General features: G+C 40.6%; 2 protein-coding genes across 2 annotated transcripts; both read left to right on the top strand.

Annotated features, from left to right (window-relative positions):
• Positions 1–308: 308 nt before the first annotated feature.
• Positions 309–677, top strand: LOC138906658 (uncharacterized). The gene has a single exon (XM_070196011.1). It carries the CDS (start codon positions 309–311, stop codon positions 675–677), a length of 369 nt encoding a protein of 122 aa, XP_070052112.1.
• A 13,678-nt stretch (positions 678–14,355) lies between these two features.
• LOC138906657 (uncharacterized) lies at positions 14,356–15,030 on the top strand. The gene is made up of 2 exons (XM_070196005.1): positions 14,356–14,478; positions 14,611–15,030. The coding sequence occupies exons 1-2, from the start codon at positions 14,356–14,358 to the stop codon at positions 15,028–15,030; spliced, it is 543 nt and encodes a 180-aa protein (XP_070052106.1).
• The last annotated feature ends 350 nt before the right edge of the window (positions 15,031–15,380 follow it).

Genomic DNA, 15,380 nt, shown 5'->3' with positions numbered 1-15,380 from the left:
AGTCATTTTCATCTTAACGAAAGTGTCGATGTGTGTAGTAATAAAGGATTCCGGGTTGGAGTAGTAGATCACTGCAGGAGAAAGAGGCATTCGGGTCCCGAGATCTCGCATATCCCAGGTTATCCGATTAAAACTTTAATATTAGCCTAGTAGAATTGGGATCGGCAATGAGGAATATTAAAGAAGCTAAGTTCTCGAAGCCAATCTAGTCGGACCCTAGCCAAAGAGATCCTAATCTATGATGTGAATTCTATGGGACTAACGGCCATAGGACTGGGGACTGTCTACATCTTCGTGAACAGGTGGCGATGTTGTTAAAGAATGGTCACCTTAGAGAGTTTTTAACTGACTGCGCCAAAAATAACTATGGGAGAAATTGGGATAATGCAGAACCATTGAATTCGGAAAAAGGGTCACCTCAGATGACAATCAACATGATCACTGGAGGAGACGAAGTCAATGGGGTGAAATTTTCGGCAACAAAGAAGACAATGATATCGGTGACTCCTAGAAAGAGGATCCGGGAAGTCTCAGAAGATGACATCACCTTCACAGAGGAAGGTGTTAATGGACTCCTTCTAACGCACAATGATGCTTTGGTAATTTCTCTTAATGTTTTAGATTTCAAAATTAAGCGTGTTTTTGTTGATCTAGGAAGTTCAGCTAACATCATATAATGGAGAGTTTTGGAGCAAGCGAAGTTAACCGGGAACAACATTCCGGCAACAAAGCTTTTGGCTGGCTTCAATTTAACAAGTGTGACAACCCTAGGGAAAATTTTGCTGCCCACACATGCCGAAGGAGTAACAAATACCACCCTGTTAGAAGTGGTAGATGGCGACATGGGCTATAATGTAATCGTCGGAAGGCCGTGGATGCATGAAATAAAGGTCGTTCCTTCAGCCTACCATCGACTGTTAAAGTTTCGAATACAATAAGGGATCAAGCAGATCAGAAGAGATCAAACGGCTACAAGGGAGATGAAAGTAGTAACTGTTTCTAGCAGCAAAGAAAAAAAACTAGCAAACAGCAATTACAGGAACTAGTGCCTTCTGCCATCCCAATTGAAGATGATAAAAATGAGGAGTCATCAGAATTATATCAGATATTGAGGTATTTTCAGGTACCGGAGGAGACGGAAGCAACCAAGTCAACCGCAGAAGAGATCAAACAAGTGGCTTTGTTCGAAGAATTTTTTGAAAGAAAAGTCCATTTAGGAACGGGGTTGAGTCCCGAACTCAGGTTAAAACTTATAGGGTTTTATTAAATTTAACTTTGATTTCTTTGCATGGTCATATTCAGATATGACAGGTATTCCAGTAGAGGTGGCGATCTACAAACTGAGTCTGGATCCAAACTTCCCATTGTTACGGCAGAACAAACAACCGATAGCAAAGGTCATGAATAGGTTTTTTAAGGAAGAGGTAACCCGATTACTTAATATCGGTTCAATTCGAGAGGTAAAGTGATGAGTTGGTATTTTACCAACTTATCTCATCTTTAATCTTAGATTTTTGCTATGTTTGATTGATAAAATAGTGTGCTTAATGTCGTTTACTTCTATTTTACGTGTTTTATGTGATTTAGAAGCGATCGGGAAGAAACCAAGCGAAAACAAGTCAAAAAGGGGCTCAAAAGCAAAAATCTAGAAATTGGCCTCAGGTGTCGCAAATGTGAGCAGAAGCTCGCAATTGCGAAGTCAACCATGCCAGTCAGTGCTCGCAAATGCGAACATGTGAATCACAATTGCGAAGTCAACTAAGTCCAATAATGTTTGCAAATGAAATAATAGGGCCACAAATGTGATGTAAAACCTGACAGTCAACTTTTGCAAATGCGAAGTCCTTCATCGCAAATGTGATAAGCAACATAAAGTCAAGGTTCGCAAATGCGAAGATCGCGCTGCAGTACTGGCACTTCTGTTATTTTACATTTTCTGGCCCCAAACCCTTTAATACATGACCTACTTATTGGAAACATATCTTTGGCTTATTTTTCAGTCTCTTGATTAGAGAAGACAAGTTTGGGAATTAGGGTTCTTGCACACACACTTGGGTATTGACGATTCGAAGCTTTTGGTTGAGAATTTCTTACTCATTTCTTCATTTCCTTGCTTTATTTTGTATATCTAAGTGTATAGTATTTATTTCAACACTTGAATCTTGTTTATGGGAATATTAATATTTAAAGTGTGGATTAAATATTTTGTTGTGCTTATGTATTGAGCAATTTTCATTTAATGTTAAAGTGAGTTATTTCATTAATTATTCTTGTTCTTTAATATTTCCAAAGAGATTATCTAACCCTAGGACTCGCCCATTAATATCGTATTAATTTTGGTAAAGATAATTTGGGGTTGGTAAAGATTAATTAACAAGAACTTGAGTCGTTAACCCTCACTTAATAGATTCTACCTAGGGATAGGATTGAACTACTTGTAGCCATCTTCGGTTATGCTTAATCTCTTAATTATTTTAGGGATAATTCAATTAGGAAGTCTTATTAGTCTTCGAAAGAAGCTAATATAGAATTATTATACGAGGCAAATTAACATAAACTCTCTCATATTTATAAAATCATGAAATACATTGGATCGTTACTTGAGTGTAATTCTGTAACGACTCGGTCGGTCATTTTGAGAAATTATGTCTCGTTCGGCAGCATAATGCCCTGAGCAGCTTCGTATTATGTGTATTGACTTGTGTGCGTGGTGGAATTCAATTTTCGGATGATTCGGAGTGATTTGGGAAACTTCGTCCCTAAAATGGAAGCTTAAGCCTTAGAATTTTGACCGTAGTCGAAATTGTGTAAAGACGACTCCGGAATAGAGTTTCGTCAGTTCCGTTAGCTGCGTTGGGTGAATTTGGACTTAGGAGCGTATACAGACTGTGAATTTGATGTTTGTAGCTGATTTAGGCTTGAAATGGCGAAATTTGAATTTTTGGAGATTTTGACCGGAAGTGGACTTTTTTATATCGGGGTCAGATTATGATTCTGGAAGTTGGAGTAGGTTCGTAATATTGAATATGACTTGCCTGCAAAATTTGACGTCATTCCGGGTTGATTTGATAGGTTTTGGCATCGGTTGTAGAAATTTGAAGTTGGTATGTTTGGTTGAGGTCCCGAGGGCCTCGGGTGAGTTTTGGATGCTTAACGGATCGAAATTTGGACTTGTGTAGTTGCTAAAGCTTTCAGGTTTTAATGTAATCGCACCTGCGGTGGGGTGGCCGCAGGTGCGAATTCGCACGTGTGGAAGGGAGATCGCAGAAGTGGAAGGCAAGCTGAGTGAGGATTTCACAAAATCGGACAAGAATCCGCAGGCGCGCACTCGCATATGTAATTGTATTTGGCTAGATTTGGGCCATTCAGAATCAGATAATTGAGGAAAAGGCATTCTTACTGATTGATTGAGCTTGGTTCGAAGTAAGTATCTTGCCTAACTTCGTGTGGTAGAACTACCCCTTAGGATTTGAGTCTTTTATGCTAATTGTAGTCCGTGTACGCGAGGTGACGAGTACGTGCTAGGATGTATTTATGAAAAGTTGGACTTTTAGGGTTCTTAGGTCCTTCTATTCACTAATTATGCAGTTGTTATGTTATGAATACGTCTCTTAATTACTAGTTTCACCTCTACCTGCTTTAATTAGAATTAATTGCTTCATGATTCTCCCTGGATGCTTATTTGAGTCATCTGTTCCTTAACTGAAATTGTTATCTCTTCTATTGCCATGTTATATTTCCCTTAACTACTTATTTTTATTTGAAGTTATAATTATCTCTTTTGTAATTGTTTATCCTTAATTGAGGCTATGATTATCTTTCTGCTGCTTATCCCAAATTGAATTTGTTGTATCTCTTTCTTAATTTGTCAACCTTAAAATGAAGTTAGATATCCTATATTTTAGTTGACTTGTCCTTATTTTGAATTATTCGCTTTGTGTTAGCTCGCTCATTGTCGAACTATACATTGTGGACCGTTGTTGCATAATATTTCCTTTCTTGTTGAGCTGTTCTTATTATGACTAGCATTCTCTATTTTGGCCACTCCTTGTGAATTAATTCCTCCATTCCTTTGAGATCTGGAATTTCTGAGTTGATTTATTTGTCGTACCCTTGTATTAGTGTTATTGTTGTTGTTGTACTTGTCGTTCTTGCATATTTACTTTGGGACAACGAGGCGGTACCTTGGGAGATCCCCATGTCTTACATATTTACTTTGGTACTACGAGGCGGTACCTTGGGAGATCCCCCTGTCTTGCATATTTACTTTTGGGACTACGAGGTGGTACCTCGGGAGATCCTTTGTTGAGCATTTACTTTTGGGACTACGAGAAGGTATATCGGGAGTGCCCTTTGTTGACATCTCTTTTTTATGGGGTTACACGAGGTTTCTGTCGTGCTATTGTTATTATTTATATTTGCACATGCGGCGTGACAAGGCGGGATACATATATGTGGGTTGCGCATGTGGCAAGACAAGGTGTGAACATTATGCACGTGTGGCGAGACAAGGCGGGCATTTACTTTACTATTGTACACGTGGTGAGACATGGTGGGGTATGTCAGGGATTGATTTGTGATGATTTGTGATGACCTGGGGGCATTCTTGCTTTTGTTATTTGTGTAGTGGTACACTTATCTGTGTGAGTTTTATCTTGTGAAAATTGTGAGAAAATATTCTACATGTTCGTTCTTTTCCTTATGCTCATTAGCTGGTATGAACTATGTTAGGACACTTGCACAAGCATACACGTAGTTAAGCACTCTTATCGGATAAGAGGTTTCCTTGATATTGTTGAGTATAGATGCACACCCATGCTTAATTGCCTTCTATGTGAGAATGGCTCTATTTGGCACGCGAGTCATTAGTGCGGTTATGAGGTGTAATGAGGGCACAGGATGCCAAGTGATAGGGTTCAGGTATTGAGGCCCGTGAGTTGTGATTTGTCCGAGGTTTCGTACCTCATGAAGTTTATTGACAAAAACCCGGTGTGAAAACTGTCGTATTGTTGAGTTGCTATTTGTCCTTTCTTTATCTATAATTATCGGACGTAGGCTGTATTTCCGTTCATTCTTCTATGTCATTATTATGGTGTTCCGCTAATAGTTGTTGTTTTCCTTCCTTATTGCAATTACCGTATTAATTTCCACTTCGTGTAGTCTTTATGTAGATATTATACTCTGTTGTTTCTATACTTGTACTTGTTCATGTTATTTAGTCCAGTAGGAGTCTTGACTGTACATCGTCACTATTCCATTGAGGTTAGTCTTGATACTTGCTAGGTACCGCAGTGGTGTACTCATACTACATTTCTGCACATTTTGTGCAGATCCAGGCATTTTCGAAGTCAGTTGGTCATTAGCTAGTTGTGCGGATTGTTGTTGTGGAGACTCAAGGTAAACATGTTGCTGCGTTCGCAGGCTTTGGAGTCACCTTCTAATTTGTAACTGTTTCTTTATTTCAAACAGTTAAATTTAGAAAATTGTAACAAACTCTGTAGAGCTTGTAAGTTGTACTACCAGTTTTGGGAATTTTAAATTTTATAGAGATTTCTATTTCAAAAGTTGTTAGATGTTATTTATTATTGTTGTTATTCAGTAAACGTTTGGCTTACCTGGTTCCTAAGACTAGGTGCCATCACGATACCCAACGGAGGGGAAATTGGGTCGTGATAAGTTGGTATCAGAGCTCTAGGTTCATAGGTACTACGAGTCATAAGCGAGTTTAGTAGAGTCTTGTGGATCGGTACGGAGACGTTTGTACTTATCTTCGAGAGGCTACGGAACTATTAGGATAGTTTCACTTCCTTCATTCCTATCGTGTGAGTTCATTGATCTCTAAATTGAACTTTTATCATTCCATTCTCTCACAGATAGTGAGGACACGAGCTGCAGTTACAGATGACGTTACCTATGGAGCAGATGTCGCTAGGGGCAGAGGCCGACGAGGAGAACGTGACGCAGCTAGGTCACCTACCAAAGCAATAGTTGAGGAACCGCCAGTAGTTCAAGTTGAGGGGCAGGTACTGGAGGCGCCTGTTGTTACCCTCGGACTTCAGGAGACCTTAGCACAGTTGCTGAGCCTATTTAGTACATTGGCTCAGGCGGGTTTGATTCCGGTTGCACTAGCTATTTCACAGACCAGGGGAATAGCACAGATTCCCACCGCCCACACTCTAGAGCAGCGGGTTCATATTGGTCAGGTTCCAGGTATCATGGCGATACAGCCTGTGGTCCCAGCTCAGCCGGTGGTTAGGGCAACAGCATCTGAGGAAGAACAGCTTAGACTTGAGAGGTACAAGAAGTACCACCCTCCTACCTTAAGTGAATTAGCGACAGACGATGCCCAGGGTTTCTTGGAGGAGTATCACCAGATTCTCTATAAAATGGGTATTGTGGAGACAAGCGGGATTGCTTTTACTACGTTCCAGCTCAGGGGAACGGCTTATTAGTGGTGGCGGGCATATGAGTTGGGTAGCCCGGCCGAGTCAGCTTCACTTACATGGGTTCAGTTTTCAGAGATGTTCCTAAGAGAGTTTGTACCTCAATCCCTTCGAGATGAATGGCGCACAGAGTTTGAGCAGCTACGCTAGGGCACTATGTCAGTGTCAGAGTATGCCATTAGATTCAGTGATTTGGCTAGACATGCACCTCCTTTGGTCGCTACAGTTAGAGAGCGTGTCCGTAGATTTATTGAGGGGCCCATGCATGATATTCGATTCAGTATGTCTTGGAGTTAGATTCTGATGTTTTGTTTAAGCAGGTAGTAGGGATCCCTCGCCGAGTAGAGGGCGTGTGGGATTAGGGGAAAGGAGCTAGGCGAGGTCAGGAGAGAGAGGACATGGAGACGAGGAGGTCTCGTAGATCGGAGAGATCTACTGGTCCTTATTTTGGAGGTAGGGTATGACATGGTAGAGGTTTTGTGGGTCAGTCTGTTCAGTTTGCACTTCAGGCTTCGCACAGTGTTTCAGGTGCTCATTGGTCTCAGAGTACCCATACCGCACAGTTCCCACAGCCACATCAACAGAGAGGCTGCTTCTAGTGTGGAGATACTAGCCACATGGTGAGATATTGTCCTAGAATCTGGATAGGTGTGTCACAGCGGAGTATTCAGGCGAGTAGAGGGTGCCCAAGAGGGGATGGCCCGGCCCGTTGATGTGTTTCATATAGTAGGCTTGAGGCCACTGCGCCAGATGATATCATACAGTTATGTTTTTTATTTGTTACAGAGGGGCACCATTCATATTTTGATTCGGTTCTGCTTATCAGGGCGAGTTCCCCTATTTGTTGTCCCACCTATGGGTGAGTTCATGACCTAGTATTATTTTTATGTGTTTGCCCCTGTTGGGATATTTTATGAGTTATAGCCTTGTCTATCGTTGTTTTAATTCATTATTGAAAGTTACGAGACTATAAGTGAATTGATGTTGTCTATTATGGCAGGTTTGATGTGATTCTTGAGTAATTTGGTTACGATTTGTAATTTGATACTCTACCGGGGAGAGTTTTTAGTAAGTGTTGTGATTTTATTGGAAGAATTGAGTTAGTGGAAGATTTCAATTGGTATGATGCGTATTCGGTTTGTGATTCAGAGTTAAGGGTGAAACCCTCGCGATTTCCATGTGATTTGATATGTTTGAGTCAGGCTGCGTGCCGCGGTGGAAGTTATGTCAGGATGAGATCCTTGTGATTTTCTCATATACTTTATTTTTTCCTTTTAAATTAATTTGTAGGATGGTACTCATAGAGAGTTATACATGTAGCATTGTTTGATATTTCTCTTATGTGTTTCTCTTTACATATTCAGTCATTTTTCGTTCTGTGCTTTTTGAGTTTTAGCTTGCGGGGTGTGTGCCCGATGGTGTTAGCTGTGACTTGTTGATCCGGGTGTATAGTTATGAGGTCTTTGTGTTACTTGCATCATTATCAGCGTTGTGGAGGTTTGAAACGGGTTGCTAACGGATATGAGGCTAATTGTCGGTGTTGGTTTTGATTACGGGCAGCTATTATGATCAGAAATGTTATTATGGGCCTATGTGTGGTGTGTCACGTTATGTGGTTGTACCTTGCGGGTGTAGGTATGAGTTGCCGAAGCTGGTTGAAACTGATACCGGGTATGGATTTAGAATCGGGTCTTTTGGAGATAAATGGAAGGTGAGAATTCTGACTCTAAGGCTTATCGGTGCTGGTAGAAAGGATAAATTACAGTCGAGATGGTGTCGTCAGGCTTATGTGGATTGGGGTGATGTGGGGTCACCCGTGGGTGTATGTTGAATATGTGCTTTCAGTGATTTGAAGACTTCGAGGCGATTCTTGGCATGCTCGAGGACAAATGTTTGTTTAAGAGGGGAAGGATGTAACGACCCGGCCGGTCATTTTGAGAATTTAAGTCTCGTTCAACAACATAAGGCCCTGAGCAGATTCGTATAATGTGTATTGACTTGCGTGCGTGGTTGAATTCAATTTTCGGATGATTCGGAGTGATTTGGGACACTTAGTCCCTAAAACGGAAGCTTAAGCCTTAGGATTTTGACCGTAGTCAAAATAGTGTAAAGACGACTCCGGAATAGAGTTTCGTCGGTTCCGTTAGCTGCGTTGGGTGAATTTGGACTTAGGAGCATATCCGGACTGTGAATTTGATGTTTGTAGTCGATTTAGGCTTGAAATGGCTAAATTCAAATTTTTGGAGATTTTGACCGGAAGTGGACTTTTTGATATCGGGGTCGGATTCCCATTCCGGAAGTTGGAGTAGGTCCGTAATGTTGAATATGACTTTCCTGCAAAATTTGACGTTATTCTAGGTTGATTTGTTAAGTTTCGGTATCTGTTGTAGAAATTTGAAGTTTCAAGTTCATTAAGTTTGAATTGGAGGGTGATTCGTGTTTCTCGTGTTTTTCGTATTATTTGATGTGATTTGAGGGCTCGACTAAGTTCGTATAGTATTTTAGGACTTGTTGGCATGTTTGGTTGAGGTCCTGTGGGCCTCAGGTGAGTTTCGGATGCTTAACGGATTGAAACTTGGACTTGTGTAGTTGCTAAAGCTTTCAAGCTTCTAGTGTAATCGCACCTGCGGTGGGATGACCATAGGTGCAAACTCGCACGTGCGGAAGGGAGATCGCAGATACGGACGTGGTCTGGGTAACCAGTGGTCGCATGTGTGACAAAAGTGGCGCAAAAGCGGAGCCGATCCTGCGGAGAAGGGATCACAGAAGCGGACAAGAATCCGCAGGTAAGCACTCGAAGGTGCGGCCTTATGCTTACAGAAGCGGACCAGAGGACATAAGTCATTTATGCACCTGCTATGGAATTTCCGCAGGTGCGGCATCGCAAGTGCGACTCGAAGCCCGCAGAAGCGGAAATCGTTGGGAAGAAAAGGGCTAAGTGCGAGGGTTGATTTCATTCTCCAAATTTGGACCTAGAGAGCTTTGATTGAGGCGAAATTTCGAGGGATTTTTAGAGAAAGCTTGTGGTTAATGATTCTTAACTCTTTTATGGTTATATCTCATTAACCTATAGATGAATTCATCATTTAATTAAGGAATTTGGTTGAGACATTTGGGAAAAGGTTGGAACGTTCTTCCAATAAATTTTGAGTTTTGATTCGGATTTTTGATATAGGATTTTGTTAATTTTGGTACGAGTGAACTCATGGTTGATTGGGTGTTCGTATTTTGTAACTTTTACCCGATTCCAAGATGTGGGTCCGGGTCGACTTTTTGGGCCGAATTTTTTATTCTTTGCTAAAGCCGTAGATTTATTATTTAAATTAGTTTCTCGTAATTTTATTCATGATATGTAATTGTGTTTGGCTAGATTTAGGCCATTCAGAATCGGATAATCGAGGAAAGGGCATTCTTACTGATTGATTGAGCTTGGTTCGAAGTAAGTATCTTGCCTAACTTCGTGTAGGGGAACTACCCCTTAGGATTTGAGTTTTCTATGCTAATTGTAGTCCGTGTACGCGAAGTGACGAGTACGTGCTCGGACTTATTTGTGGGAAGTTGTCCTTTTATAGTTCTTAGGTCCTTGTATTCACTAATTATGTAGTTGTTATGTTATGAATACATCTCTTAATTACTAGTTTCACCTCTACCTGCTTTAATTAGAATTAATTGCTTCATGATTCGCCCTTGATGCTTATTTGAGTCATCCGTGCCTTAACTGAAATTGTTATCTCTTCTATTGCCATGTTATCTTTCCCCTAACTGCTTATCTTTATTTGAAGTTATAATTATCTCTTTTGTAATTGTTCATCCTTAATTGAGGCTATGATTATCTTTCTGCTGCTTATCCCGAATTGAATTTGTTGTATCTCTTTCTTAATTTGCCAACCTTGAAAAGAAGTTAGATATCCTATATTTTAGTTGACTTGTCCTTATTTGGAATTATTCGTCTTGGGTTAGCTCCCTCGTTGTCGAACTGTACATTGTGGACTGTTATTGCGCAATATTTCCTTTCTTGTTGAGTTGTTCTTATTATGACTAGCATTCTCTATTTTGGCCACTCCTTGTGAATTAATTCCTCAGTTCCTTTGAGTTCTGGAATTTCTGAGTTGATTTATTTGTTGTACCCTTGTATTAGTGTTATTGTTATTGTTGTACTTGTTGTTCTTGCATATTTACTTTGGAACTACGAGGCGGTACCTCGGGAGATCCCCTTATCTTGCATATTTACTTTTGGTACTACGAGGCGGTACCTCGGGAGATCCCCTGTTGAGAATTTACTTTTGGGACTGCGAAACAGTATCTCGGAAGTGCCCTTTGTTGATATCTCTTTGTTATGGGGTTGCACAAGGTTTCTGTCGTGCTATTTTTATTATTGATATTTTCGCATGCGGCGTGACAAGGCGGGACACATATATATAGGTTGCGCATATGTCGAGACAAGGTGGGAACATTATTATGCACGTGTGGCAAGACAAGGCGGGCATTTACTTTAATATTGCACACATGGCGAGACAAGATGAGCTATATCAGGGATTGATTTGTGATGATTTGTGATGGCCTGGGGGCATTCTTGTTGTTGATATTTGTGTAGTGGTACACTTATCTATGTGAGCTTTTTCTTGTGAAAGTTGTGAGAAAATATTCTACGTTTTGTCCGTTCTTTTCCTTATGCTCACTAGCTAGTATGAACTATGTTAGGACACTTGCATAAGCATACACGTAGTTAAGCACTCTTATCGGATAAGAGGTTTCCTTGATATTGTTGAGTATAGATGCACACCATTGCTTAATTGCCTTCTATGTGAGAATGGCTCTATTTGGCATGCGAGTCGTCAATGTGGTTAGGAGGTGTAATGAGGGCATAGGATGCCAAGTGATAGGGGTCAGGTATTGAGGCCCGTGAGTTGTGATTTGTCCGAGGTTCGGTATCTCGTGAAGTTTATTGACAAAAACCCGATGTGAAAGTTATCGTATTGTTGATTTGCTAGTTGTCCTTTCTTTATCTGTGATTATCGGACTTAGGTTGTGTTTCCGTTCACTCTTCTATATCATTATTATGGTGTTCCGCTGATAGTTGTTGTTTTCCTTTCTTATTGCAATTACCGTATTAATTGCCACTTCGCGTAGTCTTTTTGTAGATATTATACTCTGTTGTTTCTATACTTATACTTGTTCAGGTTATTTAGTCCAGTAGGTGTCTTGACTATACCTCGTCACTACTCCTCTGAGGTTAGTCTTGATACTTGTTGGGTACCTCCGTGGTGTACTCATACTACACTTCTGCACATTTTGTGCAGATCCAGGCATTTTCAAAGTCAGTTGATCATTAGCTAGCTGTGCGGATTGTTGCTGTGGAGACTCAAGGTAAACCAATTGTTGCGTTCGCAGGCTTCACAGTCACCTTCTGATTTGTATTCATGCTGTTTACTTAATTTCAAACAGTTGTATTTAGAAAATTGTAACAAACTCTGTAGAGCTTAGGACTTGTACTACCGGTTTCAGAAATTGTAAATTTTATAGAGATTTCTATTTCAAAAGTTGTTAGATGTTATTTATTATTGTTGTTATTTAGTAAATATTAGGCTTACCTAGTCCCTAAGACTAGGTGCCATCACGATACCAAACGGAGGGGGAATTGGGTCGTGACAAATTCCTCGTGTATCCATGCTTGTAGCCATTGATCATTTTACTTGCTTTCTACGTTAGGTTAGATTTTTACATTTAGATATAATTATTTTCTCAAAACTCTTTTAAGTGTTTGGATTAGCATAATAAGTGATAATTCTCTTACACGCCTAATCGCCTGCATATTGTTCTCTGTGGGATTCGACCCCGACTCATAGTTCGGTATATTAAATTGCATGCGGCCATATCCATTTACTTTTTAGTAGTGGATTGGATGTCATCATAAAGTACCCGGAGTGGCTAGCTAACGTAGTAGTAGTGCTAAAAAGAATAACAAATTTAGGATGTGTGTAGATTATAAGAATTTAAATAAAGCATGCCCCGAAGACTCTTTCCCATTGTCAAACATTGATCAAATAATTGATGCTATGGTCGGGAACGAATTAATGAGTTTTCTTGATGCTTATTCCATGTATAATCAAATTAGGATGAACCCAGAATATCAAGAGAAGACTTCTTTCATTGGCACATATTGCTATAATATGATGCCTTTTGGGCTTAAACATGCCAGAGCCACTTATTAGAGGCTCGTTAATAAGATGGTTGAAAACTAGATAGGTAAAATGATGGAAGTTTATATTGACTATATGTCAGTTAAGCCTCTTAATGTAGGAGATCATTTAGAACATCCACAAGAGATGTTTGACATTCTCAGAAAGTACAACATGAAGCCCAACCCAGAGAAGTGTGCCTTCGGAGTGGGTTCCGGTAAGTTCCTAGGTTTTTGGTCTCTCAAGGAGGAATCAAGGGAAGCCCCGATAAAATCAAAGCCATCGAGGATATCTCGGACTAGCTGACAAGCGTGAAATAAGTACAGAGGTTGACCGGTAGTTTAACGGCTCTAGGCAGATTCATCTCGAGGTCTTCGGAAAAGTGTCATCACTTCTTTTTTCTTTTGAAAATGAAGAACAACTTTGTATGGACTCCAAAATGCCAACAGGTACTAGAAGACATAAAAAGGTACATGTCTAGCCCTCCGTTGTTGTCAAAACCAGGAGAAGGGAGCAACTATTGATTTATCTAGCAGTCTCGGAATTAGTGGTAAGTGTCGTTTTGGTTCGGGAATAAGAAGGTATGCAGTCTTCAGTTTATTACATTAGTAAAATATTATCTGGAGCAGAGACATGCTATCCGCACCTTAAAAAGCTGTCCTTAGCTCCCCTAGTTTCCTCTCGATAGCTTAGGCCTTATTTTTAATGTTATCCAATAGCCGTTGTGACAACATTTCTCTTAAGAAATGTCCTTCATAATCCTGAGTTATCGGGCCATTTGGCTAAATGGGCAGTCGAAGTCAATGAATTCGACATTACATACAAGCCCAGGACAGCAATCAAGTCACAAGTTTTGGCCGACTTTGTGGCCAATTTCAGTCCAAGATTAATGTATTTAGCTGGTAAAGAAGCAGTGTTGGTATCGGTAACGGTATCGAGAGTTTAGACCTTGTTTATGGATGGGGCTTCCAACGTAAAAGGGTCCTATCTCAGGATAGTATTAATCACTCTTTCGGGGGAAACCTTGAGACAGGCCATTAAAACTGTGCCATTAACTAAAAATAAAGCCGAGTATGAAGCTTTGGTTGCAGGACTCAAACTAGATCGAGTACTAGGTTCCGAGGTTATCGAAATAAAATGCGACTCCCAGCTGGTGGTGAACCAAGTATACGGAATCTTCGACGCCAAGGAGGAACACATGCACAATACTTGAACAATGTTAAGGTGCTACTCTCCCGATTCAGAGAGTGGTCAATCATCGACATTCCAAGGGAGGAAAATGTGGAGGCAGGCGCATTGGCTAATTTGGGTTCATCCATAGAGATAAAAGGATCTGATTTCGGTGCGTTCGTTCAATTACTGCATTCGATGTTGTATGTGGACGACTACTATGAAATTAATTCAACCAACTTAATATGGGACTGGAGGAATGCGTTTATTGAATATCTAATACATGGTAAATTTCCCGAAGACGCAAAAGCATCCCGGGCACTACGGACCAAGGTGGCTCGTTACTGTCTTGCTGATGGACAATTATATAGGAGGTCAGTCCAAGGACCATTGGCTCGGTGTCTAGGGGCCTCGGAGGCTGACTACGTGATGAGGGAAGTTCATGATGGGGTATGCAGGAACCATTTCGTTGCAGACTCATTGGTTCTCAAGTTAGTCAGAGCTGGCTACAATTAGCCCCAAATGGAGCAAGACGCGAAGACATTTATACAAAAGTGCGATAAATGTCAATGACATGCACAATTAGTGCATCAACCGGTGGAACTTTTGCATTCGGTGGTTTGGCCATGGCCATTCATGAAATAGAGGATGGGCATAGTCGATCCTTGCCACAAGGACCTTGTAAGGTAAACTTTCTTTTGGTTTTAACTGATTATTTTACTAAATGGGTTTAAGCAGGTGCCTACCAAAAGATCGGAGAACGATAGGTGATCGATTTTATATGGGATCATATCGTCTGTCGATTTGGAATACCAAAGGATATTGCTTGTGGCAACGGTCCACATTTTATAGATTCTAAAGTCACGAAGTTTCTGGAAGGATTGAAGATCAAACGAATTGCATCTTCTCCATACCACCCAACTTCTAATGGACAGGCGGAGTCGACCAACAAGGTGATTATTCAAGATCTTAAAAAGAAGTTAGAAGATGCTAAAGGCAAGTGGCCAGATGATCTACTGGGTGTGTTATGGGCATACCGGACCACGGCAAAGTTGAGAACGGGTGAAACTCCCTTTTCACTTGTGTACGGTTCAGAGGCTTTGATGCTAGTGGAAGTGGGGGAACCGACTTTAAGGTTTTCCCGAGCAAACAAAGAGAAAAATAATGAAGTGTTTCTAGTTAAGCTAGATTTGCTGGAAGAGCATTGGGATCTGGAATATATGAGGATGGTGGCATAAAATCAAAGTATGGAAAGATATTACAACCGCAAAGAAAATCTCCGATGTTTTAAAGTTAGGGATTTGGTTCTGAGGAAAGTCACTCAAAGCACTCGGGAAGTTAACGCTAGGAAGCTGGGATCGACATGGGAAGGACCTTACCGAGTTTTAGCTATAACCGATAAAGGTTCATACGAATTGAAAAATCAAGATGGAGTTAAATTGCCAAGCAACTGAAATATGACTCTCCTCAAAAGGTATTACTGCTGAAGATCCTTGCTAATACTGAAAGTATGTGCTACACTTTTTTTCCCTTCGACTAGTTTTATCCCAATTGGATTTTTCTGGCAAGGTTTTTAACGAAGCAGCTA

Source organism: Nicotiana tomentosiformis, chromosome 1 (assembly GCF_000390325.3).
Source record: "Nicotiana tomentosiformis chromosome 1, ASM39032v3, whole genome shotgun sequence".
Lineage (NCBI taxonomy): Eukaryota > Viridiplantae > Streptophyta > Magnoliopsida > Solanales > Solanaceae > Nicotiana > Nicotiana tomentosiformis.
This window is presented reverse-complemented; position numbering and strand designations above follow the sequence as displayed.

Bases quoted from the DNA above. Each gene is read 5' to 3' on its own strand.
- LOC138906658 (XM_070196011.1), top strand. From the start codon at position 309: ATGTTGTTAAAGAATGGTCACCTTAGAGAGTTTTTAACTGACTGCGCC.
- LOC138906657 (XM_070196005.1), top strand. From the start codon at position 14,356: ATGTCAATGACATGCACAATTAGTGCATCAACCGGTGGAACTTTTGCA. The intron at 14,479-14,610 runs GTAAACTTTCTT...GGAATACCAAAG, and splicing joins TGCCACAAGGACCTTGTAAG to GATATTGCTTGTGGCAACGG.